The 27,031-nt window shown below is 44.6% G+C and overlaps 1 protein-coding gene and 1 long non-coding RNA gene across 3 annotated transcripts in view; one reads left to right on the top strand and one right to left on the bottom strand.

Annotated features, from left to right (window-relative positions):
* ANKRD12 (ankyrin repeat domain 12) overlaps positions 1-27,031 on the top strand; it is a 167,987-nt gene that overhangs the window by 50,292 nt on the left and 90,664 nt on the right. For both annotated transcript variants that reach the window (XM_088469689.1, XM_088469690.1), the window contains exon 2: positions 8,118-8,252. In XM_088469689.1, coding sequence (XP_088325815.1) covers positions 8,163-8,252 — 90 coding nt within the window. In that variant the 5' untranslated portion in view covers positions 8,118-8,162. The remainder of the gene's footprint in view (positions 1-8,117; positions 8,253-27,031) is intronic.
* LOC148526954 (uncharacterized) overlaps positions 1-27,031 on the bottom strand; it is a 227,078-nt gene that overhangs the window by 11,227 nt on the left and 188,820 nt on the right. The gene's annotated exons all lie outside the window — the stretch shown is intronic.

Consider the following 27,031-nt stretch of genomic DNA (forward strand, 5'->3'; position numbering starts at 1 on the left):
GCCTGCTGCTTGCCTAATTGTAATATAAATGATGGTGTATATCAATGTGTGCCTACTGTATCATACTCTATCCATATTCCTTGCAGTTATCTCAGCCATTGATCTAACATAAATTTAGCTTACGTTCCCTGTAGCTATATGTAATACCCCTTTTCCACCAAAAATTCGGCTCCATCCCAGGGTACTGAGCTCTCGGGTCAGATCCTGGCTTTACCCCTTTCACGCCGGTGGCTGGACCCGGGATATTTCCCGGGTCTAGCCATTCACACCGGACAAGGATGTTCCAGCATTTCAGTGGATGCTTGGAGATGTCATCTTCAAGCGCTACTGCAGCCAACCAATCTGCAGGTTTAAGGCATGACCTGAGTCGTCATGAACCGGGTCGCGCTGTTTACACTGCACAGTTACTTGGTTCCTTCCTGGGTTCAACCTGGTAGTGACCAGGGTTAGATTTGTGGGTCGCTCGAACCAGGTTTTTTTTTTTTTTTTTTATTCGAGGACCCTTTTACACCAAGCCAAAACCCTGGTAGACCTGCCAATAACCCGGGTTAGGGTGCCAGTGGAAAAGGGGTATTAGTGAAATATATTTTATCTATTACTTTGTAGTAAGGATCCAGTTTGGATTGGAAACATTGGAATAATGCAGTACTTGATGAATATAGAAATGATTGTCTGGGAGTAATTTCCTAGTCTACCTTCTTGTGCTTCTCTTTACTTTACTGTCATCTACTTCTTACTCTTCACTAGAGAACCTAACACTTGGTTGCTTATGCTCTGCTGCTTATGTGGGTGTTATGGTCGCTAATGTAGCAATGTATATTACCCATGTCCTTGTCCTGCATTGTATTGTACTGTAAGTCTTTGGTTACCTATTTGTTTTACATACATTGTAAGACGCTGCGGAACACTTGTGGCGCCATATAAATAAATGATGATGATGATGATGATGATAGACCCTGCTTCCCTATGAGCAGTATTAGCATCTATGTCCAGCAGGGTTACATAGGATCTAATGGAAAATATGTGACTTTACTTTCACTTTCAAGTATACCTTTCGCATCTGAATTTAATTATACAACCTCAAATATAAGTCCGTATTCAATTAGTTCGCACCCGCGATACTTTTTTGCCGGCCGTACTTCTCTCTTCATCGCGTATTTTAGCCGCGGAAACTTATCGCGCGTGTACCCACGATTCGCCCTAGTCAATTCTAAAGGATGTGAAAACGCAACCCAGCAAATGCAAACCAGGCAAAGTGCTGACAGGATTGGGGAAATAAGCCTGACACCCCCTAAAAGATGCACTAACATTGGGACTCAATGTACATGCCCCCAAGTAGCCCTAATAAAGCTATTTGTGGTACTTAAGGTGTGTCAATTTCTTCTAATTAGCATCTTGCACAAGTGGTGAAGAATAGCATTAAGCAGTTTTTAATGTTGAAAATAAGTATTCCTGTCAAATTTGGGGTACTTGAAAATGGGTGCAAGTATGGTTTAAATTCCCTAAAGTAAAGTTTAAAAAAAATGCACCTGAAGCAAGCACCTGCAATCAGAAAAATACCTCAGCTATACTTGCAGACCCCCCAAAAGTCTAATTCGCTAGTTTTTAAGTTTGCACCCCCACTTTGCACTTTTGTGCCCCCATTTTCAAAGTGCTTTTTTGGGGTGTTCCTCACTTTTTTTTTTTTAAGGGTTTTTTGACGCAGTTATCCTTTGGGGGGCTGTCCCAAGGGTGCTGAGTGGTTTCCCCACCTTTTGCACCCCAAAATAGCGATTTTGCACTTTTTTCCTCTTACCTATTCAGAGGCAAAACTTTTTCGCCTATTACATTGCACTGCGTTTTCGCGTACGCGAAAAGTGTTTGCAATTGAATACGGAGATAAGTTTACACCTGGCGCAAAGTCGCAATCTGCGATGCTTTTTCGCGAATTCTGACTTTTTTTTTCAATTAACATTGTGAGGCTGTAGCTCCCGTGCCCAGAGCCCAGAGCTATACAACTGCTCAAGTAAGCCCACGTTTCTGCTCTCACCCTCCTCAGGGAGTAAGCAAATATCTGCGCTAACTAGTGCCTCTGAGCCAATCACGGAAAAAGCTTCTTGTCTGCACCTAACCCGGGATATGCAGTTTACTGCATCTAAACCATGAACATTATTTGCGGTAAAGTACCTCTCGGGTTAACTGCCAGACGCAATGCAGTCAGTTGAATAGCTCTGGGCACTTAACCTGGGAGCTACATCTCCCGGTATGTTAATTTGAATACCCTCCGATAGTTGCACTCAAGTAGGGTCCCCCCACATTCAAAGTTGATTGCATCTATTCAGCTGCACTGATCCTACTGATGTGTCCACATACACCTATCCTCAATGTGCCATACAGCAGGAAAAAGGACACATACGAGTGACCAACACCATGCTTCATTATGATCAATCTGCGACTTTATCACAAGTCCTTTGTGACCTGAAAAAACTAGTAGACTATTTGTGAACTGATGCAAAGTTGAGAAAAAAAAAGTACACAAGACAGGTGTAATGCAAGTGACCCTCACCATGGCTAATTATGCTGCTAGTTTATACTAATTCCTTTCTGACAAAAAAAAAACAAGGTCACGGGTACAGGAAAAGAGATCAAAATTGAGGAAAGTACACAGCACAGAAATTGTGCCAGGCCTCTCGTGCTATATGCCGCAAAAGGGATAGGTGTGTGCATCTCTGAATCAGCCACAATGCCTTTACTGTCATGTCCTAAATCAATGTTGTAGGTTATGCTGATGTTTTTCATTAACTGGGATAACTTGGATCACACTGTCCCTGGATCAGGGCTCGACAAATCCCAGGGGCCAGGTCGCCATGGCTACCAGATTTTGCAGTGAGGGAGGAAGCAGATCCTCATCCGCTCTGGCGGAGATTAGTATTGCGGTGTTCATATCATGCACATGAGTGCGTGTGCTGAGTGTCGAATCTTCAAATGTGGAACCCTGTACCCTAATCAGCACAGTCTAAAATTGTATTGGTACTGTACAAAATGTTTTTTTATTGTATTATGTTTTTATAAGGGTGTCAACAGCTTTTTGTCCATAAAAACTACTGTTTTTTTTACATTTTATATATATATATATATATATATATATATATATATATATTTATTTTATTAGTGTTCAGCCAGTAAAAATAAAAGCTGAATTCTATGGGGCAGATTCAGTTAATGTAGAAGCCACCAGTATAGGTTCCGCACATTAGCTGCAGAAGTCAGATTGTGCTGGTGGTGGGGGCAGAATCTTTTATAAATGGCAGATGTGCAATACGAGTGGCCGGCGGCTGCTTGCTTTATAGTTGAATCTGCCCCTATGTGTAATAAAATGCAGAAGTTAGTAACACACTTGCAAATATGTGAAGCCACCGACAACTTCATGGTGCTTCTACATAGAGTGGTCCTTGTAGTGGTGGATGGACTATCATATACTTGCATATGTGTGCAACTAAGATTCTGTATTTTATTAACGCATTTGGGGGCGTTTCAATTCTTTTATAGGGGCGCCTTAATGAATGGGCGTCTGAAGGAGCAAATCAATTGTTGCTCCTCTCGGGCGCCCGTGCAGCTTGTGAAAGCCCTACAGCTGCACCCGTCTAAAGTACTGCTTTGGGCACCTAACCTGCTGACTTCTCGCACATTTCTGCTTGCCGCCTCAGGATGTGATGAGCAGAAATGTTTACCTGTGGCTATACAACAACTGAATTGCTCTGTTGGGCCCCATTAGGTAAGGCGCCCTATAAAATAATTGAATCTGCCTCTAGAATGCAGCCCTTTTATACTGGCTCATGGCAGTGTGCTGGGTGTAACTTTTGTGTGTTTGTCTTGTCTAGTTAACCCCTGCCTTTTACAAGCCAGTCTCAATCTATAAATTGTTTTGAGCAACTTTCAGTCTGTGTATTTTTCTACTTAAAGAAGGTATATGGGGCCTGATTCAGAGTTGTACACAATGCAATGGTTTCGCAAATGGAGTGATTTTTTTTTATTTTTTTGGCACTGCGCATGCGTCAGTGTACATCCGTCTCTGATGAAATGGCCACTGTCATTGGCCAAGAAACGCACCAAGTGACCCTGTCACTAACCAGGAAGTGCGGCTGGTAGTGCTTGGACGTGTTGAAGCGGAGCCAGGAAGTCACACAGCTACACCTTCTGTTCCCCCCCTTTTCTTGTGTGTGACAGCTTATGAAGATGCAGCGTGTGCTCTGTCTCTAGGTCTCGGGGAGACCTAGAGCCGCTGCAGCAGGTACACCCTTACCACTGCATCCTGTGGACCGGGACGGCGGACATAGCCAGTCTAAGGTGACGCTACAACTCCAGACTAGTCTTACTACATACACACAGGGATGGCAGATAGTTATTTGGGAGACTTGGACAGTTTGCTTTAATTAGACTGTTTGTCAAGCACAGTAAGCTCCGTCTCTATGCCAAACTGCTTGCTTCGTCTGAACTTGCACTTTACTTTTGTACCCTTCTTTTACCTGCTCTTTATTAATGGCTTCCCATCTGCTAGACTAAAGACCCCCCCCCCCCCCACACACACACACTAACACACACACATTTTTTACATTGTTCTATTTTCTCAGCGACCAAACTGAGAACTACTATTTTTATTGGACTGGTACCCAGCATACACTGTTTTGATTATGAAACCCGCTCGGATAGTGGCTTTTATCATATAAAGTATTTTTAGTTTTGTGTGCACACTGCAATACTGTTTTTTTGTTTGCATTACAGTAATATATATATTTATTGCCACTGTCTGATTTGCTGAAAGTACTGCATACTTGTTTTTTTTTATTTATTTTATTGGTGGAATTCAACAAATACCACATTGGTTCTGTGTTTCAGCGTCTCAGTACAAGTCCTGGTGGCTGTTCCATTAGCATGTTTTTGCAAGCTGTGGCAGCAATAACATACAACTCTTAATCCGTTCATGTAGAATTTTCTGCACATTATAATGGATTGCTTTCTCCAGTGCCTGAAAACAGGGCTTTATGCTGATTTGCTGTTACCCAAAATATTTGCAAATCTTCCTGCAGGGGCGGATCTAGACTGTTCTTTTAGGGAGGGGGGGGGCGATTTAATGATTAATTATGACTCCTCCTCTTTTCTGTACTGGCACCTCCCCTTTCTGGTCCCAACGCCTCCCATTTACAGTTTCTTTTTGTGGCCACATTGATTATTACAATGTTTGTGTGAATACACAGTTTCAGCACCAGCTGCCATCTCCCTGTTCACCCTTCCCCCAGCCATCTTCCTGCTCCCCCCTTCCTCTCCAAGATCAGCAGAAGCCATGCCCCCTCGTCTGTGCAGGGACAAAAGCAGCAGGGACTGGCTGGCAACTTTTAGCCTGGCAGACACAATTAAGTGGCTCAGTTTCTCCACCAGTGCTTTGCAATGGGAAAAGACATTATAATAGCCTCTGTAGGTAAGGTTTGCTTAATGTGGGTGTGCTTTAAATAGTCAAATGCATAATAAAGTATGGCAAAGAGCTATAAACAAGTACCACGACCAGTCCCATCCCAAACCAGAAGCTACCAGATAATGCAGAGAGGGTCGCAGTGACAGCCAGATCAGGAAGCGTCGCAGAGATGTGCCATATAATACAGAGAGGCTCGCAGTGACTGTCCGATCAGGAAGCGTCGCAGGGATGTGCCATATAATACAGAGCGGCTAGCAGTGACTGTCAGATCAGGAAGCGTCGCAGGGATGTGCCATATAATACAGAGCGGCTCGCAGTGACTGTCAGATCAGGAAGCGTCGCAGGGATGTGCCATATAATACAGTGAGGTTGGCAGTGACTGTCAGATCAGGGAGCATCGCAATGGGTGCCAGATAACTCAGTTATTGCCAAATAATGCAGAGTCCTTCAGTGACCCACATATAACAGAGATATTATGAATATACCGCTTACACACACTAATAATCCATACACACACATTATTACACCACCCTCAGCACCTACAGTATTAAAACAACCCCCCCAAATAAAAATAACTACACCCCCTCCATTGCATAAGTATTCCAACCCCCCTACTCCCCCCTCAAATATCATTTGAACATTTTCACACCTGCCCTGGCACTAACCTGTCTGTAAGGCTGTTCTGTCTCTGGTCCCTGTGGAGCTCCAGGGTATAGGAATAGATGACACAGACAGGATAGACTAGTGAAGGGGCGGAGACTTGGGGTGAGGAGGCGGGGTCTTAGCCAGGGACAGGAAGGAGCCCGAGGGAAGGGACAGACAGACAGAGAGGAAGGTAGTGTAAGTGTACCAGTACAGCCCCTGCAGTGGAGCGGTCACGGAAGGAGTGCTGCATGGATGTGACAGGCAGCCGGGTAACGGGCAGAGAATGCTGCCCAGCCGCTCTGATGCTGCTATAGTCGAAGCTGCTGAGAGCATTTCTGTCTGTCACCCAGCCACTAGTCCTGCATGTCTAGCAGGGTGCGGGGAGCCGGCTGTGCGCTTTCCCTCCTCTGCTCCTCGATGACAGCATGTCAATGACACCCTTTCCCCAGACGGGGAGCGCATTACAAAGGCTCCGATCACAGCACATGCTGAGCACAGCCTGTGCAGCTCAGTGCATGATGCGGACTGTGCTATGGGGGCGATCGCTCCACTCGCCCCCCCCCTTCCTGGATCTGCCACTGTCTTTCTGAGAGCAATTCTTTCTGTATCACTCTCCTGTCCTCTTTTTACTCGCAGTGTGGCTGACGGTTGGCGAGCTTTTGAGGGACATAATGGAGTGGCTGCAAAAGATGCAGGTGTGTCACAATTGTTATGGGTTGTGTCACAGCCTGCGTCTGCAATCCCATATGCAATATAAAGGTATCCGGCATCTCCGTTTTCGCTCCCATTCAGCGTAGCCATAGGGTTACTCAGAACTGCAATGATTGAATGATTTGCGACAAAGGCTTGGATTTGCAAAGCCGTGGGGGGCATCTCAATACAAATCCTAGTGGCTGCGACATTGGTATATTTTTGTACAACAGCTGCGTATACAGACGCAGCTGCTGCGACAGTAGTGTGCATCTCTGTATCAGGCCCCATGTCTGCATGGTCAGCGTGTAATGGCAAAAACAAGCCAAACTTAGCTTTTTTTTTTTTTTTATCAATTAATCTGATACATTTGGGGTTATAATGATATTCAGTTGCGAGGGTTTTGTGTTCAAATGTGGTAACCAAGCAGAGGAAAGCAATAATGCTCCAGGCTACGAGAACACATTCCTGCCTTTCAGTACTGTGTGAATCCACCCCCACTATACTCTATGTATCCTTCCCTTCATATATGATGCTTTGCACACCAAACAAAAAGGCTTTGCACATTGCTACAATCCAAAGCCAGACTTATACAGAAATGAGTTCTAACATACCCACCATTGCCTATGTCAGACGAGTCCCCAGCAAATATGTATGGCACTCTGCTTGCAGCAATTGGTCAGTGCAGTCACACCACAATATTAATATATGTAGTCTAGCACCAGTTACTAGCTGATGCTGTAGTACAGGTAAAATGTCATCTGAAACCTCTTCTCAACCTTCCATCCCGTTCGCCCTCTTCACTTTTCCTCTGATAGTTGCCTCGCCTCTGTGTTTATCTCCTCCCACACCTCCTGTGTGGCTACCATATCTGGCACCACCCCCTCCCACCATCCCCACCCCCAGCAGAATATTAACAAGCCTGCATGGATTCAGTTGTGCCCTTAAAACGCATATCTTGAACTTCATTAAATCCTGCCAGATCTCCTCACACTCTTAACATGCCCACAGTGCTCCCTCCTCATATCTTCCCAGTTTTACTTGCCTAACTCCCCTGTCTGGATCCTCACTGCTGCCGGTCTTCCGGCGGTCATACATACTGATTCCCTATCCACCCTCCCAGGTCATTTAGTGCTACTGTTAGTAACTGCCACTCATTTAGTTGCACCATCTCACTGTTTGATTTTTGCCCATGTACTGTCTATTCCTTTTTATATTGTATTGAATGTTTATAATGTCATTTTCTCTGTACTTCACTGCGGATGTATCTGCAACAGAAAAATACGATAATTATATATATTTGTATTTTAATAATTTAATTTCTTTCCCTTAGGTACATAATGATCAAGCTGTTTGGGTCTAGAAATTGATTAATAAGATGCCCAAAACATTGTCAATGAAAGTAATTCCAAGTGAGAATTCTGACAGTGACTGCAACATCATGGTCGAGAAACCCACTGGGCGGAAGGTAAAAGCAACAACTTTCTCTTCAAATAGTACAGAGTTAAGGCACCAGATGTTTTAATTTGCTTTTCTCTTAAATAGGTTGTTTTTGTGAAATATATCCTATTTTTTCCATGTCTCCAGCAGCTGGCTCTAGATGTTCCGGATATCTTTTTGTGCTTGCTGGAATGCATGGAAAACAGCTGGTGGGTTTTGTTTTTTTTGAAAAATTGCTGTTATTCAACACATAGGCCTTTATTGTTATCATTTAATTGGGTGGGAAACATGCATACTGTATACCCCCTTGCATTAATTTTTTTTACTGTATATAACTGAAACCTGTACTTTAAAACATAACGTTACCTGACTGAAAATAACTTATGCAAAGTAATAGCAAACCATAACTGAAGTGTTTTGGAATTTTTCATTAATTTTTTTTTTCTTTGCTGTTCATCCTCTAGTAATCCAAAAATCTAAGAAGAGTGTATCAATCAAAATGGCTATTGTTTTGTTTTGAATAGATCTGGTTTAGATGTAGCCTTCATCTAGTTACTCTAGTGTTTCCGCTGGAAGTCAGCACTGAAAAAAATATTGGGGGCGATTCAATTCTTGTATCGTGCGCCTTAACTAATGGGCGCCTGACGAAGCAATTCAATTCTGTGTATACCAGAAAGCGCAAAAAATTAAGTATAGTAAATACGCCTAAAATTATAACAAAAAATATGATAGAATGAAAACAGATCTGCAGGATGTAATCCATTAAAAGGATTACAAATTAGAATCGCTTGACCAGTCTATATCTGAAGCAACTCAATTGTTGCTACTGCTTTGGGTGCTCAAACCCCCGACTTCTCGTACATTTTTGCTCGCCACCTCAGGAGGATGCCAGCGGCAATGTGTCTACCCGTGGCTATGTGTGCCCTAACAAAACAGCCATTGAATTGCTCTGTCGGGCATAAAGTGGGAATACAATTTCTGACATTGACGCAATTTGCCATTCCGGAATGGCACATCGCATCCTGCCAGCATTGCAAGTTGGAAAACTTTTAATGTTGACACATTTAGAACATAAATAGCGCCGCCAGGCATCGCTGTGCCATAATTAGAACATATGTGCACAGCGATGCCTGGCGGCGCTTACCACAGAATTGAATTCCCCCTAAAGTGGTAAAGTGGAGAGCATTGGCGACCCCCCCCCCCCCATTTTTCAAATAAGGACGCATGATGGTGCAAAAAAGGCCTGCGGCTTCACGGGGAAGGACCAGGGAAGAGATAGGGGTACTCCTGGGGCAGCCAGGAGATGCTGGGGACTAAAAAAAGAGGAAGCTACAAGTAAGAATGATGACAAACAGGAAAATTGACAGGCCCAAGCAGAGCCCCCTGCCCTGCGGTGCCCTGTGCCATGGTCCAGGTCGCACTACCCCAGTTACGGCCCTGGGTACCATGGTAACTGAAATCCGTTGAAACCACTAGGATGTGAAATTGCTGATACCCTTGACCATTTATACAAATCTAGTATAAAAGGTAAGAGTCCTCGCATACTTTTTCAACTGGCCACAAGTGGCCTTTACTACAGCTGTTGAGCAGTTTGTCAGCCAGAGAACGTGCTCACTTTAATCGCACATCAATAAAGATTGAGTCTTCAGGCATTGGTAATATTCCTGCATAACTAAAGTACTTCCTTTCTATTGCCCATTCATTGCTGTGGAGTTTCTACATGTTGGACTAATGAATGAATGAACCATAGAAGTCACTAGAGGAAAAAAGCTTGTATACGCAAAGTATGTCTCACTCTGAATAAATTGAAATGAAATCAGCATTATTTGAAAAACCTTAAATCGTTATGCAAACACAAAGTTATGTTTGATTAGGATACACGCAATTGTATTTTTAAAAAGCAAGTCTGATGCAGCATTTCAATTACTTCCGTTTGACTTGAAAGAATCAGTGCAGGTTCAAAGGCCAGTAAAGTTGCATAACCTAAAATGCACATCTCCATGACATTTTACATTTATGCGTAATTTACGGATGAGCGTAAACACTTTGTGGGAATGTTTTACCCGCCATAATTAATGTGCATGTTTTGCAGAATGCTTATTTAAATATGATATAATATATACATTTGTGAAACCACTCTAAGAAATTATACATAGAACTCTTTAAATACAGGATAATATTAGGAATTGCTAACCTATACTCTGATGCTTTATAGGTCAGGAAACTGTTGTTTAAATCCATATGTCGGGCAGGAAGGAGAGGTTAACTTTAAAATCCTAACCATACTAGTGTCTCCCTAAGAAAAGATGTTTGTCAGATATATATATATATATCAGCATGTATTTGGGCGAAGGTGGTCTTTTTAAAGCCCTGATGCTGTTCCCAGTAACCCTGAGCTGTGGGGTACCTCGTCACTTAAAACTCCCTCCTCTGCCCACTCCCTCCTCGCTCTCTGCCCTTGACTTTACCACCTACTTTACTTCTAAAATTGACTCCATATGTCGACGACATATGCCACCGCACCCTCAGCACTCTGCCCCCCTCATCCCCCCCCCCCTTTTTCCCCTGACCATCCCTCCCCATCCATCTTACTAGCTCTGTCATCCTTCTCCCCTGTATCTGGAGAGGAAGTTATGGCCCTCATCCGAAACCCCCCCCCCCCCTTCACCTCACCCTTTGACCCAGTCCCTTCCCGCCTCCTCCGCTACATGTCACACCTGTTTTGTCTGCTCCGACCCTTTAGAATGTAAGCTCTCACGCCCTCTTGTGCTGTCATCTACTCTTGGGCGCCTAACACTTGGTTGCTTTTCACCCTGTTGGTTATTTGAGTGTTATGATCACTATTGCAGCAATGTTTATAAATCTTGTCTGCTGAACACTTGTGGTGCCATATAAATAAAGGAGACTAATAAAAGATATATGTATGTGCGTATATTATTTTTTTTTTTTTTTAAATGATTGAACTTGGGGGCATTAATGGAAAGAGTATGGCTATTGTAAAATGAGACAGAGAAGGGGTTTGGCTGGAGAACTGAAGCATCTCTAATGATGATGAGAGACCTTAATCAGAAGTAGGGGAAAACATTATGGTAAAAATCTGCTCCAGGTTTTTACATTTAGCATTAATTAACAAAATGAACATTTGTTATTTGTGTACTAAATGCCTTGTTCTGTGTGTAGACCTCCAGCCATTAACATAAAAGTAAGCGTGGAAATTACATCTTCCCCCCCCCCACACCGTACAGGGTACTTCACATGCATTATGTCAGGGTAACCTTGCTGAAGAGAAGCTTTTAGATTATGATCACTGCATGTACAGCTTCTTCTATCCGTGTTCTGAGGACATATCTGTGGATTCATTGCATAAAAGCTGAGAGATGTTTTCTGTATTTACAGAATCCCAGAACATGGTATTTTTAGGTACTTATTATGCAGTGAGTTTCTTTTGCATCCTCCTTCTGCAGGTATAGAGCAGACCTTTCAATCTTAAGGCCCCCATACATCAGAGATTGATTGCAGCAATCGTGCAATTTGCAATCGATTGTGTATAAAAATCTTTCCCTTTTTCTATCGATTGTGGCAATTCTACAATCGATTGAAAAAGGAAGAGATATTTATATACAATCAATCTCTGATATATGGGGGCCTTAAGTGTTTGACTTTGGATAATTGACAAAACAGGGTGCTGCTATTGTATTAAAAACTGTATTTTCCCAAAGGTTTGTCTTTCTAGAATCATTTAAAAAAACAAACACATAGGCCAAATCTAAGAGTCGTCTTTCTCTTAGGGCCAAATTAGCCGCGATAACCCACTTACACGTGTAAATGGGGCTTTTTATGGGCGATGCGAATTTCAAGCTATTCAATTTGCAGCTTATGTTAAGCTGCATTAATTCTCCATAAGATTTAACACATCTTTTTTTCTTTTGCGACCCCCTGAGCATGTGAACAGTTGATGTAAATCCAAAAGTGGGGACTTGGTTAAGAACCACTGGGACACCCTCCTTAATGATTAATTAGACGCTTAGAAATTTTTGATTAGCTTAACTTTTGGGGTGAAATTCTGCAAAATACAGAATAATGCGTTATAAGGCAGGTATAAAGGGGGGTACAAATTGGTCAGAAGTTTTCAAGCTTGCATGTGGGAGTTGCAGGTATTTTGCAACCTTTTTAAAAGTGGCTTAAAATGATACAAATATCTATTTACAGGCATTTTTACGCACCCCAGGTTTATCTAGAGCATTTAGTTTGCAGAAAAACACTTTTTTTTTTTATAATTTATTCACTGTTTTTGAAAAATGCATATAACATCCATTTGTCAAAGAACCCCAAAATATTTCGCTTTTGGCCACTTACAGACTTCTGTGCTGTTATCCAAAATGAGTTTGCGTTTTTCTCTTTCATCCACTAGGGGACACTGGAGGTGCTTACGCTGGGAGTATAGAGGCGTGGATAACTGGAGCCAGCACTTTAAATAATTTAGAAGTGTGAAGCTCCTCCCCCTCTATGCCCCATCAGCCCTCAGTTTAGCAAATGTGCCTACGGAGCTGGTCACAACCTGCTGTGCTCCAGCAACACATCTATTTTATTTATTTAGGTTTTCTTTCTTTTTTTTACATCTTTTGACACTATATTAGGTACCCTTCGCCACCTCTCTAAAGGTGGGGTCCGGGTACCTGGCGACCTGTCCTTATAGGAGGCAGGAAGGAGTGCAGGAGTGCCCAGTGCTTCTACTAAAAGCACTGACAGCTTCTTACCGCCACAGCACATTCTCAACAAGAGAAACTGACTGCTAAGAGAGAGACTTCTATGGGGGACCACGCAGTGAGTAACCACCTGCGCATCCCCCGGCTCCCAGCCCCACCGCTGCCCAGCTTTGTACAAACAGTGTGCTGGGCAGCTCATGCAGAGCGCTACACGCGGCTCCCCTGCTCTCCCTCCTCCCGCTATTACAGGAGACGTTCGGGTGCTTATGAAGCACACTACAGCGTGGCACCCGGATCTCCCTTCACCCGCTGCTCAGCTTCCTGCTGTCCCTCCTGCCGCTGATTAGCGCGGCTCCCTGCGGTCACTCCTGCCGCTGATTAGCGCGGCACTCGACTCTCCCTGCTGTTAGTGGAGTGGGTAGCCTATAGAGCACTGCTCACGCAGCTATCTCAATCCCTCTCACCGCTGTTACAGGGGAGCGGGGCAGCAGGTTAAGTGCGCTACAAGCGCGGCCACCTGCTCTAACTCTCCCCGCTGTACACGCGGTGTGAGGTGCGCGGGGGGGAGGTTAATGGCCACAGAAGCCATCTTGTAAAGCCCTTCAGGGCATAAAGAAGGGGGCGGAGCTTAAAGGCAGTGCGGGTCTCTCTCCCCTACATGGCAAGCAGCTGTATAACAGCAGGGCTGCCGTTCTTCATTACACAGCAGCTCATACTGCATCTCTATATAGGAGATTGCAGTGTAGAGACACAGAATGCTGGATCCCTCTGCTGTCATCCCTGTGCTGCACAAGTACATCTCCTGATTACATCCCTGGTAAAGAGGCTGTAAGTAACTGGGGTGTAAGTGCAGGGGAATCTGATCTGTGGGAAGGGGGTTTCTCCTCCTCTGTGTCCCACAGCCTTCTTGTTTTATCTTGTCTGTGTCTTTTCTGTTTTATGCTGTGTTTCTCTGGGTGACTGTGTGTACCAGGTCCAACAGAACCAAGGCTTCTCTAAAGCTTTTTGTCTGTTCCAAGTGTAACAACAAACAGACTAAGCCACATGCCACTGGGTCCACGTTATGTAATGTTTGTAATAACAACGGGTTCACAGTTGGCGATTACTAGCTCTTCTGCTCTGCCATGGGCAGGAGGCACCCTGGTTCAGAGTAAAACAGTGCTTGCACCCTCCACTTCCTACCCAAAAAAAAAAAGTCATAACAGCGTACTCTAATGACTGTTCTCCAGTCAGAAGAGTCTGACGAACAATTCCTCGCTACAGAGGATACCGTAGAGGGTGATTTGGAGGAAGTTTTACAAGAAACCCCTCAGGAGTTAGAGTCCACCTCCCGAGGGGTGGAATCTTTAATCTTGCAGTTATCAGTGGCCTGGATACAGCTGGATAAGCGGTTCCAAATTCTACGCAGGTTTCCCCCTAGCTACCCTTTTCCATCATCCATGATGGAGAACTAGGAAACACCTCCTCCTGTAGATGCGTCTGATTTCAGTCTCTCTAAGAAAACAGCAGTTCCGGTGTCGGGAGCTACTGTTTTAAAGGACCCTTCGGATCGTAAGTTTGAGACAACACTATGATCTACATATACTGCAGCAGGAGCTCAGCTTTGACCTACCCTTATTACTGCCTGGGTTAACAAGGCTGTGGTTTGCTGGGTTGACCAGTTGATTACACTCTGGTACTTCCAGAGCAGAATTATGTCTACTAGCAGAACACATCTGTGAGTCTGCAGTTTACTTAGGAGAAGTTTCTAAGGATATCAGTCAGATTAGTGCCTGCATACCTGCATCTGCTATTTCTGAACGCAGAGCTCTGTGGTTGCGCGCTTGGCAGGCAGACGCAGAGACCAAGCGTGCGGTTGAGGATTTACCATTCACGGGTGATATGCTTTTTGGCCCGGAATTGGACAAGTGGATATCCTAGGCCAGGGGGGAGTAAGTCCTCTTCCCTCCTGTCTACTGCTCCGGCTTCCAAAAGACCTTATATTGGACCTTCGTTTCATTCCTTTTGAGCGCCTCATTCCTTTTGTGGTAGAGCCAGAGGTGCTTCCACGCAACCGAGAGGCTGCAGAGGTAGAGGACGTCCACACACTGTTGCACGTAGACCAAAGCCTAAACCAGCTGAGAAACGGGTGGCTTGACGGTCTTCCGTCCCACCTGGGGTTTCCTACGGTGGGAGCACGCTTGCTAGAATTTCAAGTTCTACAGGAGGCTATCAGGTCTCTAGTAGTTTCATCTGTGCTAGTTCCGGTTCAGGAGCATCAGCGAGGTATGGGGTTTTACTCAAACCTGTTTGTAGTGCCCAACCGAATGCGGTCAGACCCAACTTAAACCTCAGGTCCTTAAAATCTGTCTCTGAAGATGTATCATTTCAAACTGGAACATCTGCAGTCCGTCATTGCGAGCTTGGAACCAGGGGGGGTTGTTATTATCCCTGGATATCAAGGAGGCTTATCTCCATGTTCCCATTGTGAACCACACCAAGCTTTTCTGCATTTTGCCATATTGAAAGATCATTACCAGTTTCGGGCATTGCCGTTCGGGTTATCCTCGGCTCCCCGCATATTCACCAAAATCATGTCGGTCATGATCGCTCTCCTTCGGTCTTCAGGAGTGAACATATACCCTTATTTGGATGATCTGTTGCTCAAGGCTCCATCGGTATCTCTTCTATCAGATCATGCCTTACTGACCTATCACACTCTAATCCAACACGGTTGGATAATCAACTTCAAGAAGTCAAATCTCAATCCGTCCAAGAAGCTTCTATTTCTGGGCAGGATAGTGGATAGTGGATAGGGAATCACAGAGGATTTTTCTTCCAACAGCCAGGGATAATCCGGTTGTTAGTTCAGCTAGTCCTCAGTCCAAAGAAGGCGTTAATGCTTCTTTGTCTCTTAGGAAAGAGGGTAGCTGCTTTTGAGGCACTACAGTTTGGCCAATTTCACTCCAAGGTTTTTCAACTGAACCTGTTGGCACAGGGGCAGGGTCTCATCTGCTTCTACATCGACAGATCCGTCTGAGCCTGATTACCAAAATGGCCCTTCTCTGGTGGACGTATCCACAAATCTTTTAGCGGGCCGGAGATTCGGAGTGTGGGACTGGATCATTGTACCAACGGATGCCAGCCTCCGAGGATGGGGAGCAGTAGTCCTCGATTACAAATTTTAGAGGGTCCCCTCTAGAACAGAGATGGCCATAAATGCATTGGAACTCAGAGCGCTTTACAATGCTCTGATGGATGCAACCGAGTTTCTAAAGGCTCATCCGGTAAGAGTTCAGTCCGACAACGCGACGGCCATCGCTTACATCAACCACCAAGGAGAAACTCTGAGTCGCATGGCTAGGCGAGAAGTAACTCTGATTCTCCGGTGGGCTGAGAACCATTCAGTAATCCTTTTGTGGACAACTGCTAAGCAGATTACCTAAATTGACAGGATATCCATTTCGGGGGAATGGAAGCTTCATCCAGACGTGTTCAACGTGCTGATACTTTGATGGGGATGTCCTCAGGTGGACCTCATGGTGTCACGACTGAATTGTCAGCTACCAGTATACGTGTCAAGAACTCGAGATCCGCATTCAGAAGCAGTAGACGCTCTGACAAGTCAGTGGATCTACGACTTCGTTTACCTTTTTTCCTCCGATTCCGCTTCTTCCTTGTCTTCTAAAAAAGGGTAAGACAAGCGACAGCCTCTAATTCTCGTCGCTCCGAACTGGAATTGGAGAAGTTGGTTCTCGAACCTTCGATCCCTATTGTCAAACGATCCGTGGTGCCTTCCTCTGCGCCCGGATCTTTTACAGCAGGGCCCTTTCATACACCCCAACCTAGTGCAACTGCGTTTACCGGGGTGGCTCTTTCGCCAGTTTCGGCTGCGCATTACCATCGCATCTGGCGTGCTCATATCTCACCCGGTTTCTGCTTTTCCTTCAGACAGGTCTGGATTCTGGCCTTCGTCTGGGAACCTTAAGGGTGCAGGTCTCTGCCTCTTCCATTTTCTTTCAAGGGAAATAAAAAATTGGCCCTCATTCCTGAGGTGCAGACGTCTCTTCAAGGGGTCTGGCGCGTGCAGCCCACTTTGGTACCGCCAATAGCTTCCTGGGATCTAAACTTTGTGCTTCTGTTTCTTCAGTCACCCATGTTTGAACCTTTGGAGGAGGTTGATCTTAAGTACCTGTCTTGGAAGACTGTTCTGTTCCTGGCTCTCGCTTCTGCTCGTAGAGTTTCAGAAGTGGTTGCTCTGTCTTATAAGCCGGACGGCAGCCGCTTTTCTTGCCAGGGTTGTGTCGGCTTTGCATATCAATCAGCCTATTGTGGTACCATTGTTGGTGGAGGACTCTGGTGTTTCTTCTACCTTAGATGTGGTTAGGGCTCTCCGCATCGATGCTGCCAGGACAGCGTCCATCTGTAAGTCTGAGTCGCTTTTTGTCCTCTATGATGTTGTTCGGAGGAATTGGCCATCGTCTAACCAGACTTTGGCACGTTGAATTCGGCTGACTATCCATCAGGCTTATGTTGGTGTCGACTGTCTGCCTCCTTCGTCCATTAGGCTCATTCCACACGTTCTGTGGGCGGCCGGTAGAGGGGCCTACACGTCACAATTGTGCAGTGCGGCCATTTGGTCTTCATTTCACAGGTTTGTCAAGTTTTATAACTTGGATACGTTTGCTACTTCGGCATCCCGTTTTGGCCGCCTAGTTCTGCAGGTGCCGCAGAGCGCTCCCGCCCATGGGGAAAACACCTCAGCACTCTTAGCCTGCCTGTTCTGCTTGTTCTGTATGTTGTATGATATATTGTGTGTTCTTCTATCCTTTTCTTACTCCGCTTGTTCTCCACCTCCTCTCGGTCTTCATTTTCTAAACTGAGGGCTGATGGGGCATAGAGGGGGAGGAGCTTCACACTTCTAAATTATTTAAAGTGCCGGCTCCAGTTATACACACCTCTATACCCCCAGCGTAAGCACCTCCAGTGTCCCCTGTGGAATCAGAGAAAAGGATTTACCGGTAGGTACCAAAATCCCATTTTTGGTGTACAGGCCGATTTCTCCATTTTCACCCACACTTAACATGGGTAGTTCCAGCAAGAATTACTGTTCGAACGCCGGAATAAGCCTTTTCCAAATGGTTTGCCTGTTAAGCGGAAGCGTGCAAATATTCATTAAGTGAAATTACCAGTGATATGCGCCTTAATTTAACACGCTGTAACACATTTTTTTGTCTGGGTTAATTGAATTCGGCCCTTAACACAGCTGAAAGACACATCTTTCTTACCAAAGTAGGTTACAGTGAAATATTGCTTCTACTTTAAAAAATATTTATGGGAGGTATAAGAAACAAGTAGAGACAGTGCAAATGGTGAAATATTGACAAATAGATAGACATTGTGGATACAAGATTTATATTACCTTTCTACAAGCCAGGGTGTTCTACAGCCACTCCTTGCTTGGGCTGATGACAGTAGTAATTGTATACAGGGTTCAAAATGAATCCGCTGCTCTTCTTTCACACATTGCCACATAACAATGCATGAGACCAATAGACAAACAATGCAAAAGGAAGAAGCTAATTAGAAATTATGGCAACTTCTCAACATGGACACATCCGTCTGACATGCATCTGCATGGAGGGCATAGAACATTGAGGCTCTGTCAGGTAGTTATTCAGTAGCTGCATGTAGTAGAACACTTTCAGTATTTCTGATGGCAATTGGTAGAAGGCATTATCATTGGTGTTTGTGTGTATTTATATTTTATCCCCTCTTGCCTTTTCAACATTTCACAAATCACTACTGAATGTGTAAACATATGACTGGTTAATATTTTGTCCAAAAACTTGAATCTCTATTTTAATGTATTAATGATAGTTTAATCATTCCTTGATCATCTGTGACTGCAATATGGTTTACAAATTGGGGTCCTGCTGCTTCCTTGCTATCCATCGCTGCTGCTTCCTTGCTATCCATCGCTGCTGCTTCCTTGCTATCCATCGCTGCTGCTTCCTTGCTATCCATCGCTGCTGCTTCCTTGCTATCCATCGCTGCTGCTTCCTTGCTATCCATCGCTGCTGCTTCCTTGCTATCCATCGCTGCTGCTTCCTTGCTATCCATCGCTGCTGCTTCCTTGCTATCCATCGCTGCTGCTTCCTTGCTATCCATCGCTGCTGCTTCTTTGCTATCCATCGCTGCTGCTTCCTTGCTATCCATCGCTGCTGCTTCCTTGCTATCCATCGCTGCTGCTTCCTTGCTATCCATCTCTGCATATATCCTTTAAAAATTTCTGTAATTGTAGTAATTTAATTCTGCTCATTTTGTGATTTGTTTTTTATTATAAAACATTTTGGTTACTTTAAATTGTATGTTAAAAGATATCAGGTCCACTTGCATAAAGCAGTGTTGGCAGTTCCAGTGTCAATTATATGATTGTTACAGTCTTTACATTTCTGATCTTTCCGTTATTCTTGCAAATCAACTACAGTGCGCCCTTTTTATGGTACTAGTTAAAGCAAAGACCAAAACTGTTATATGAAGAGTGGTGTTACAAAGGGGGGTTACTTAATACAATTAGTTTTAGTGCCTTTTGTACAGCAAATATACAAACTGACAAATTAAAGTGGTAGTGTGTGTGTATATAGGGAGCGTGGTGGTAAAAGATGTCTCTTTTCCTAATAGTAGCCTGTGTCCCCAATTATTGTATATAATGCCTATACCAATAAGGATTTACTCGCCTGTGACATAACAGGGCTTTATGAAACCCGCCCCCCCCCCCCCCCCCCAAAAAAAAACACGTCATGGCGTCACTTCTTGGTGGCGGGGCCGTCAGCTCTGCTGCTGGCTCCGATAAGTAGAGCTTTTGCCCTGTGTGTCCTAAGGGCATCTCCTCAGGCTGCAGGGTGCTACAGGCAATGGGGTACCTATAATGGGTGCAAGGTGTGCAGTGCACATGGGGTCCGGGGGCCCACACCGCACACCCTGCACCCATATATAGTTTATACTTTTGTTCCTCCAGAGACAAACATTAACAATTACTTTATTTGGTTGAATACCATCTTTGCTGGACGCCAGCACCGGCCCTTGCTCTCATTCGGTGAAAGTAGAAGTGCTGGTAATTAATTTTAACCATCTGAAAGTACTGCGCTCCGGAGAAATAGGTATTTAAAACACCTAAAATTTATAATTGCTCCAGGAATAAATCCCTTAGTATTTCTTCTGCTGTGTATTTCTATGAAACATTTGTTGCAATAAGTATCTGTAACAGCTTTTGGATTTTAGACACTATGGGCAGTGTTCAATTAGATTCGCACCCGCAATAAAGTTCCACCTGCCAGACTTTTCGCCTAAGTCGCGTCTTTTGGCCGCACAAACTTATCATGCGTGTCCCCTCTATTCGCCGTATTAAATTCCAAAAGACTCGAAAACAGCAACACACAGAGTCAGAACAGGCGGAAAGTGGTGTCAGAATTGGGGAAATCAGCCGGAACCATATACAAACACCCCCCCCCCCCCCCCCATGGTGAAGAATGGCATACTGCAGTATTTTTTTGGAGGAAATATTTTTTTCAGACTGATTTCTCCAATTCTGACACACCTGTTCTGACTTCGCGTGTCGCCGTTTTTGCGTCTTTTGGAATTGAATACGGTTAATAGCGGGGACGCACACGATAAGTTTCTGTGGCCATAAGATGTGATGTAGGCGAAAAGTCTGGCAGGTGGAACTTTATCGCGGGTGCGAAACTAATTGAATACCGCCCATAGTGTCTAAAATCCAAAAGCTGTTAGATACTTATTGCAACAAATGTTTCATAGAAATACACAGCAGAAGATGTAGGTGAAAAGTCCGGCAGGCGGAACTTTATCGCGAGTGTGAAACTAATTGAACACCGCCCTCTGTTAAAAATATTTTGGTTATTGCTTCCAATTTTTTGGGGGGGATATTAACCTATTTGCTTGTTTATGTTGGTTTTTAGAAAAGTCAAATTATAACTCCTATATCGAAGGCTCATGTTTACCTATTAGAGTGTATATGTGTACTCTGTAAAGCAGCGGCTTTAATGGCAGCGGACACTGCACTTTAGCATACATAGGGCCAGATTCAATTAGGTGCGAAAGTCAGTTTCTATGGAAAAGTATCACGAGTGACGTCATTTCGCCTTGCGAAAAGTTTCCTCCATATTCAATTCCAAAGTCTTTTCGCCGGTGCAGAAACTCAATGCAATGGGACCTGCGAAAAAGTTTAGCCTATGAATAGGTGTAACAAAAAAATGCATAATTGGGGTGCAAAGCTGCGGGAACCCCCCTTGGGACAGTCCTCCAAAGGTAACTTAGATCACCCCAAAAAAGTACTTTCATTTTGGGGGCGAAAAAGTCCAAAGTTGCGGGACAACATTAAAAACTAGCAAAATAGACTCCAGGGGGGTCCCCAAGTATGCACTAGGTGTTTTTAAATTTGCAGGTGCTTGCGGAAGGTGGACTTCACTTTAGCAACTTAAAAATGTTAGCACCCATTTTCAGGTACCCCAAATTTGCTAGGACTACTTATTTTCACCAAAAAAAAATGCAAAATGCTATTCTTAACCACTTATGCAAAGACACTATATAGCAGCTTTTGAGAGAATTTAAGTACCCCAAATACTTTCAGCGGGGGTATCTAGAGTGATCCCCAATGTCAGTGCATCTTTTGGGGGTGTCAGTCTGATTTCCCCAAATCTGGCAGTACTTTTTGCATGTTAAGAGTTTCGCCGGGTCCCGTTTTTGCCAATTTCTATTTTAATACGAGGGAAAAGCGGGCATGCGCGCTATACTTTTTTGCATTGAAAGCCAGCGATGTCAGCAAAAAGTCCGGCATGTGAAAAGTACGGGACTTTTCGCCTGGAATTGAATATGCCCCATAGGCTTAGGCCTGGACACACAGGCATATAACTCAAGTAAACAAACACAAGTAATGTCCCAGCACTCCCAGTGCTTAATATTCATTCCCTGGTACTACAACACTCTGGCCTACTAAACTGGCCACTAGCTGGTGTCCGTGCTCAGAGTTTTAAACTTACTGTTCCTTACTGATGAACGGCAGCTGGGCCTGTGTAACTGTGCAAACTTGGAGTTCCAAATCTCCCTTGCTGCAAGCCGGACAGACTTCACTCTAGACTTCCTTGGAGGGAGCTGATCCCACAGGAATGTGGGTAATTCAGGTGAGAAACAACCCCTCTCACCACTATAGATAGATCTCATATATATTACAAGGGCACAGTCGTGCCCTTATATGAAGGCTGCATCGAAAAAACTGATTTCTCCATAGAGAATTCCGGAGGGGGCGGCAGGGTGTTCAAGGGGCTACACCTCAAAAGCTATTAGAGGTACGGATCTGAAATTTGGTATGGCCGGGTAGAACTGTCACTGGGTGCTGCATGCCAAATTTCAGGGCGTAAACATAAAAAAATAGTATTTGGGAGTAATCTAAAGCTCCAGCTGTCACTTTTTTCTGACATTCTCAATTAGGAACACTTTCTGCTGTAGTCTATGGGTTTATTTTGGGTAGGGGTGCAATTTAGACTTTGGGTTTGTTTTATTAGGTAGCTATTGTGCCAGGGTATGTGCTTTTGGGGTTCAGGTAAATTAGAAAGTTTTTAAACTATTACCTCAACAATGCGCCATTGTAGAGATAGGACTTATCAACTTGTTGCGCAGCCACAGTAGGAGCCTCCAGCAGGTGTAATAACTGTGGCTTCACTTGGGTGCACAAAGATACCCGTCGTTTGCGGGCTTTAGCGGTGGTGGGCACGGGGGAAAGAAGCTGGCGTTAGTTGCAGCGAGAGCCGGCGGAAAGGTGCCGGGGGGGTAGGGGGCGTTACCTGCGGCCAGAACCCTGGGACAGTAGAGGGCTTTAGCGGTGGTGCGGATGGCGGTGGGGCAGGAGTTAGGACCCGGGGGAGGTAGCAGCACACAGAATGCAGGCTCGGATCTGGTAGATCCATAATACCTGCTTCTGTGTTTCATTTTTCTTAAAAATGGCGTGGCCCCCGCCCCCCAGAAAACAACCAGCTCCGGGCTTTGGAGCCCCAGTACTGGTTGTGCTAAATACAGTGGACAAATGACGTAGGGGTAGGTGTCCCCCGTCTTAAGCACAACCTGCATCAGGCTTTTCAGAATCAGTCCTGCTTGCCAAAATACGGGGGACAAATGACGTAGGGGTCCCCCGTATTTGGCACAACCAGCACAGGGCTCTGAGCCTTTCCTGGTTCTGGAAATACAAGGGGAAAAAATGCGTAGGGTCCCCCTGTATTTACCAGAACCAGCACCGGACTCCTTCAAGTGGGGGGGGGGGGGGGATGATGCTACAGCCAGGGGAGCCCTTTCACCGGGCCCCCCAGCCGCAGCATCACCCCTGACCGCTAGTCAGCCCAGGCCGGGGAACCCTGGGAGTCCCCCTCCTCAGGGCACCCCAGGCCCAGGCTGATAGCCCGGGGCTATCCCCAGCATCCCTGGGCGGTGGGTGCTGGGCTGATTATGTTAAGTGTGGTGCATATGAAAATATAAATACTGTCTTTTGCTGTGGAACTACACTTCCCAGCATGCCTCCCCCGCATGCTGGTACTTGGAGAACCACAAGTATCAGCATGCAGGGCATTACGGGCTTGCTGGTACTTTTAGTTCCACAGCAAAAGCAATATTAAAAAAAAAACACACACACACTGTAGAAAAGTACAATTTTATTTAAAACATACATGCACACACACGTGCACACACGATCTCACATACTCGCCTAGTATCCCTGAAGCCATTCTGTCCTCTTCTCCAGTAGGTAATCCAATGGGGAGTACCTGTAATAAAAATTCCATACTCCCCTCTTGTGTGGATCAGGTCCTCTTCACACAATCCAGGGTCTTGGCTAAAAAAAACAAAAAAGATACCCAGACCCTCGCACATTAGTAGTGTTCTCTAAGAACACTACTACCCGAATGACAGCTCCGCCCGGGATTCATTACAGAAATCCTGGTGCGGAGCGCTCATTGGCTGAGAGGCGCGAGCCTTCCGCCTCTCAGCCAGTGAGCTGTTCTCACCATTGACTTCAATGGTGAGAACTGAGCGTGCCCTTTTTTTTTTAAAATGGCGCATCGGTGACATTTTTGAAATTCAAAGATGGCCGCTGCGAGCCCATCACTGCTCGTGACGTCATCGCCCCCCTCCCTTGGCTGGTTTAAATATAGCCAGCGCGAGGCCCTGTCCATTCAGTCATCAGCTGGGGAGCTGGAGAGGCCAGCTGAAGCATGAAGATGCCGCGGAAGCCCTGGATGGGCGGCGGCCACGCAAAAGATCTTAATGGCCGCCGCACTCTAAGTGAAGACACCGTAGAAGTCCTGGGGAAGCGGCAGCCGTGTAAAAGAGGTTAAAGGCTGCCGCCCCACAGGTGAAGGTGTGGCATAATAAAATACTTTATAAAATGGTGTCTGTTTTATTTTAATATTTCTTTTGCAGGGGTACTATAGGTGCCAGCAGGCCCTTAATGCCCCGCCTGCTGGTACTTGTGGTTCTCCAAGTACCAGTATACGGGGATGGCTGCTGGGACCTGTAGTACTACTGCAAAAGACAAATATTAATAATCTGTGAATTAGCAGCTCCACCATTTTGTGAGTGACAGCAATCTCCTTCTGTGAGAGTGCTGAATCTGCAGTTAACCATAGGGTGTGATGGCATACCATATCTGTATTGCGCACGGAACACGTCCATTAAGGCGTCAACCTTAATGATAGTAATTTCATTGCTTTTTGAAGTTTGAGTGGCAGAAAATCAATAGGTTTTGTGAATTTTCAGATCATGTCTAAGCAGCCTTAATGGGACATGTGAAACCGTAAGGTTTTTTTGTCTATGGGATAGATAGAGATATATATAGATATAGATATATATCTCTATCTATCCAGAGTCCGGCTCTCCCTTCAATAAATGTGATCATGCCGGGTGCCCGCATAAACACAGTATAGTATACTTCACCAATGGATGCAGCACTCCTGGCTCAAGAAATAATCAGTGTTTAGTCGGCATATAGGTCAAAGTTTCAGTGCCTATTTATTTTTACATGTGGCACTTTCATCAGGAATACAAAAAACATAAAATCCATCTTACCTTATAGCTGTACCTTCACCATGTGAACGCTGTGCGCCGGACACGGGACCTCCCACCCGGCCGGCAGCCAGTAATTATGACATCATAGCAATCAGCCTGCTGGCTAAAACAACAATATACTTAGCTCATTCAAAGTATCCAATTAGAAAGTAATCACATTGGATCTGACACATCACTATCCAAGTGCGTGCAGGCATTTAACTAATCGCAATGAGTGAAACACTGGTTTAAATAGAATATATATAGCAAACTCTTATATGACAAACTCAATATGTACATATATATGATACCTAACTAGCAGTCTATAAATGATGTAATAAACTGACTTGCATAAGCAAGATAATACAGGTCAAAGCTGACAAAGCAACATATATATAGGTAATATCAACATCATACCTGGTATGGGCTGTAGGGACCTAGGCTAACCAACAGGAGAATAATATCTAACTAATGTGACTATACACTATATCATATGAAACAATTAAGGTCTAATTGTTCATTTAATCCCTTTGGGGACAGTGTACCTAATCTAAAGATCCACTCAACCTCAGGTTGTAACAATTTGAGCGGTTACTGCCTCTCAAACTAGGCAGTATATGATCTATCATCCGATAGCGTAATGTTGCTAGTGGATGCGATCCCTCCCCATCTTCCTCCCTCCTTCCCTCCCTCTCCTACCTCTTTTCCACCAAAAACCCGGGTCTGACCTGGGTTTTGAGACATGGTTCCTACCCAGGTCAGACACCATTTAAACAGCACCATCGATCTGGGTTATTTTCAGGTCAACCCCGTTCACACTGAACCTGGGTCTGCCCTGCTAAACTTGTGAGGTCATAAAAAGTGGGAGGTGACTGCACCACAACCACCAATTATCTCATTTAAGCATGACCCAGGTCGGTTAACTCTGGTTGCGCCGTTCACACTGCACCATTACCCAGGTCCATCCTGGGTCTGACCCTGGTAGCTACCTGGGTTGGATTGCCAGGTCACTTGACCCAGGTTATTTTTCAGGGACCCTTTGACACTGAGCTGCGACTCGGGTAGACCCAGCAAAAACTCAGGTTTTTGATCTGGTGTAAAAGGGGTATCCCTCTCTCTCTCCCTCCCTCCTTTATTATTTCTCATGTCAAAAAAACTTTGCCATGGCCAGATATCTGTCGACTTTTATGTTGTATTTAAGAACCTTTTTCAAGACAGGCATTGAATATTATAGATCACAACTCGGACATAACGGTGTATCAGGTCTGCATATCGAATACATCTACGTATAGAGTAAGAGATAATAATGACAATGTCTAACAGGCTCAACTTCGTTTAAAAAAAAAAAAAAAAAAACTAATCATATTCAGTGATATGACTGGATCAAGTGTGTCAAACCAAATCAACTGATACTTAATCAGAGTGGAATTTTAAGGCATGTGTTCCTTACCTGGTCTGTGATGTGGCTACGAATGCAAGCAATCCGGTCTGACTCCTTCGGATTTCAGTCTGTCTGACATGCTTGGCTGCGTGTGTATTAAGACACTGCTGGCTCTATGTTTAAGTTCCTACTGGGGCGGGATTCGCTTCTGTATTGACTGGTATGATGCCAGGTCACGTGGGTGTAAGCAGACCCGCGTTACCATGACACCCTTCTGCACGCTAAGGCTGTACTGCTTACTGAATAGGCCCAATGACAACATGTCAGAGTCCAGCGCCACCAGAGCACTTCAGTAAACAGTTATGTCTGAGTTGTGATATATAATATTGGAAATTGGGAAGATCTAATTATGATCATTTATTTGATCTTGGCGTGAAACCTGAAATTGTGAAACTAAATATGTGTGTGCAGGATTCTCGACACACACTATCAAAGATGATTGTTTTTAGGGAGCGCCTTAATATTGTTTGAGAGTAATTTGCTAAATGTCTTTATATTTGGATAGCCTTATTCAAAAAATTCAGTATTCTTTTCTTTTATGGACCTTTCCTGAGTACACCCACAACAGTAAAA

The sequence above is a fragment of the Taudactylus pleione genome, unplaced genomic scaffold (genome assembly GCF_031769625.1).
Source record: "Taudactylus pleione unplaced genomic scaffold, aTauple2 ptg000093l, whole genome shotgun sequence".
NCBI classification, from domain to species: Eukaryota; Metazoa; Chordata; class Amphibia; order Anura; family Myobatrachidae; genus Taudactylus; species Taudactylus pleione.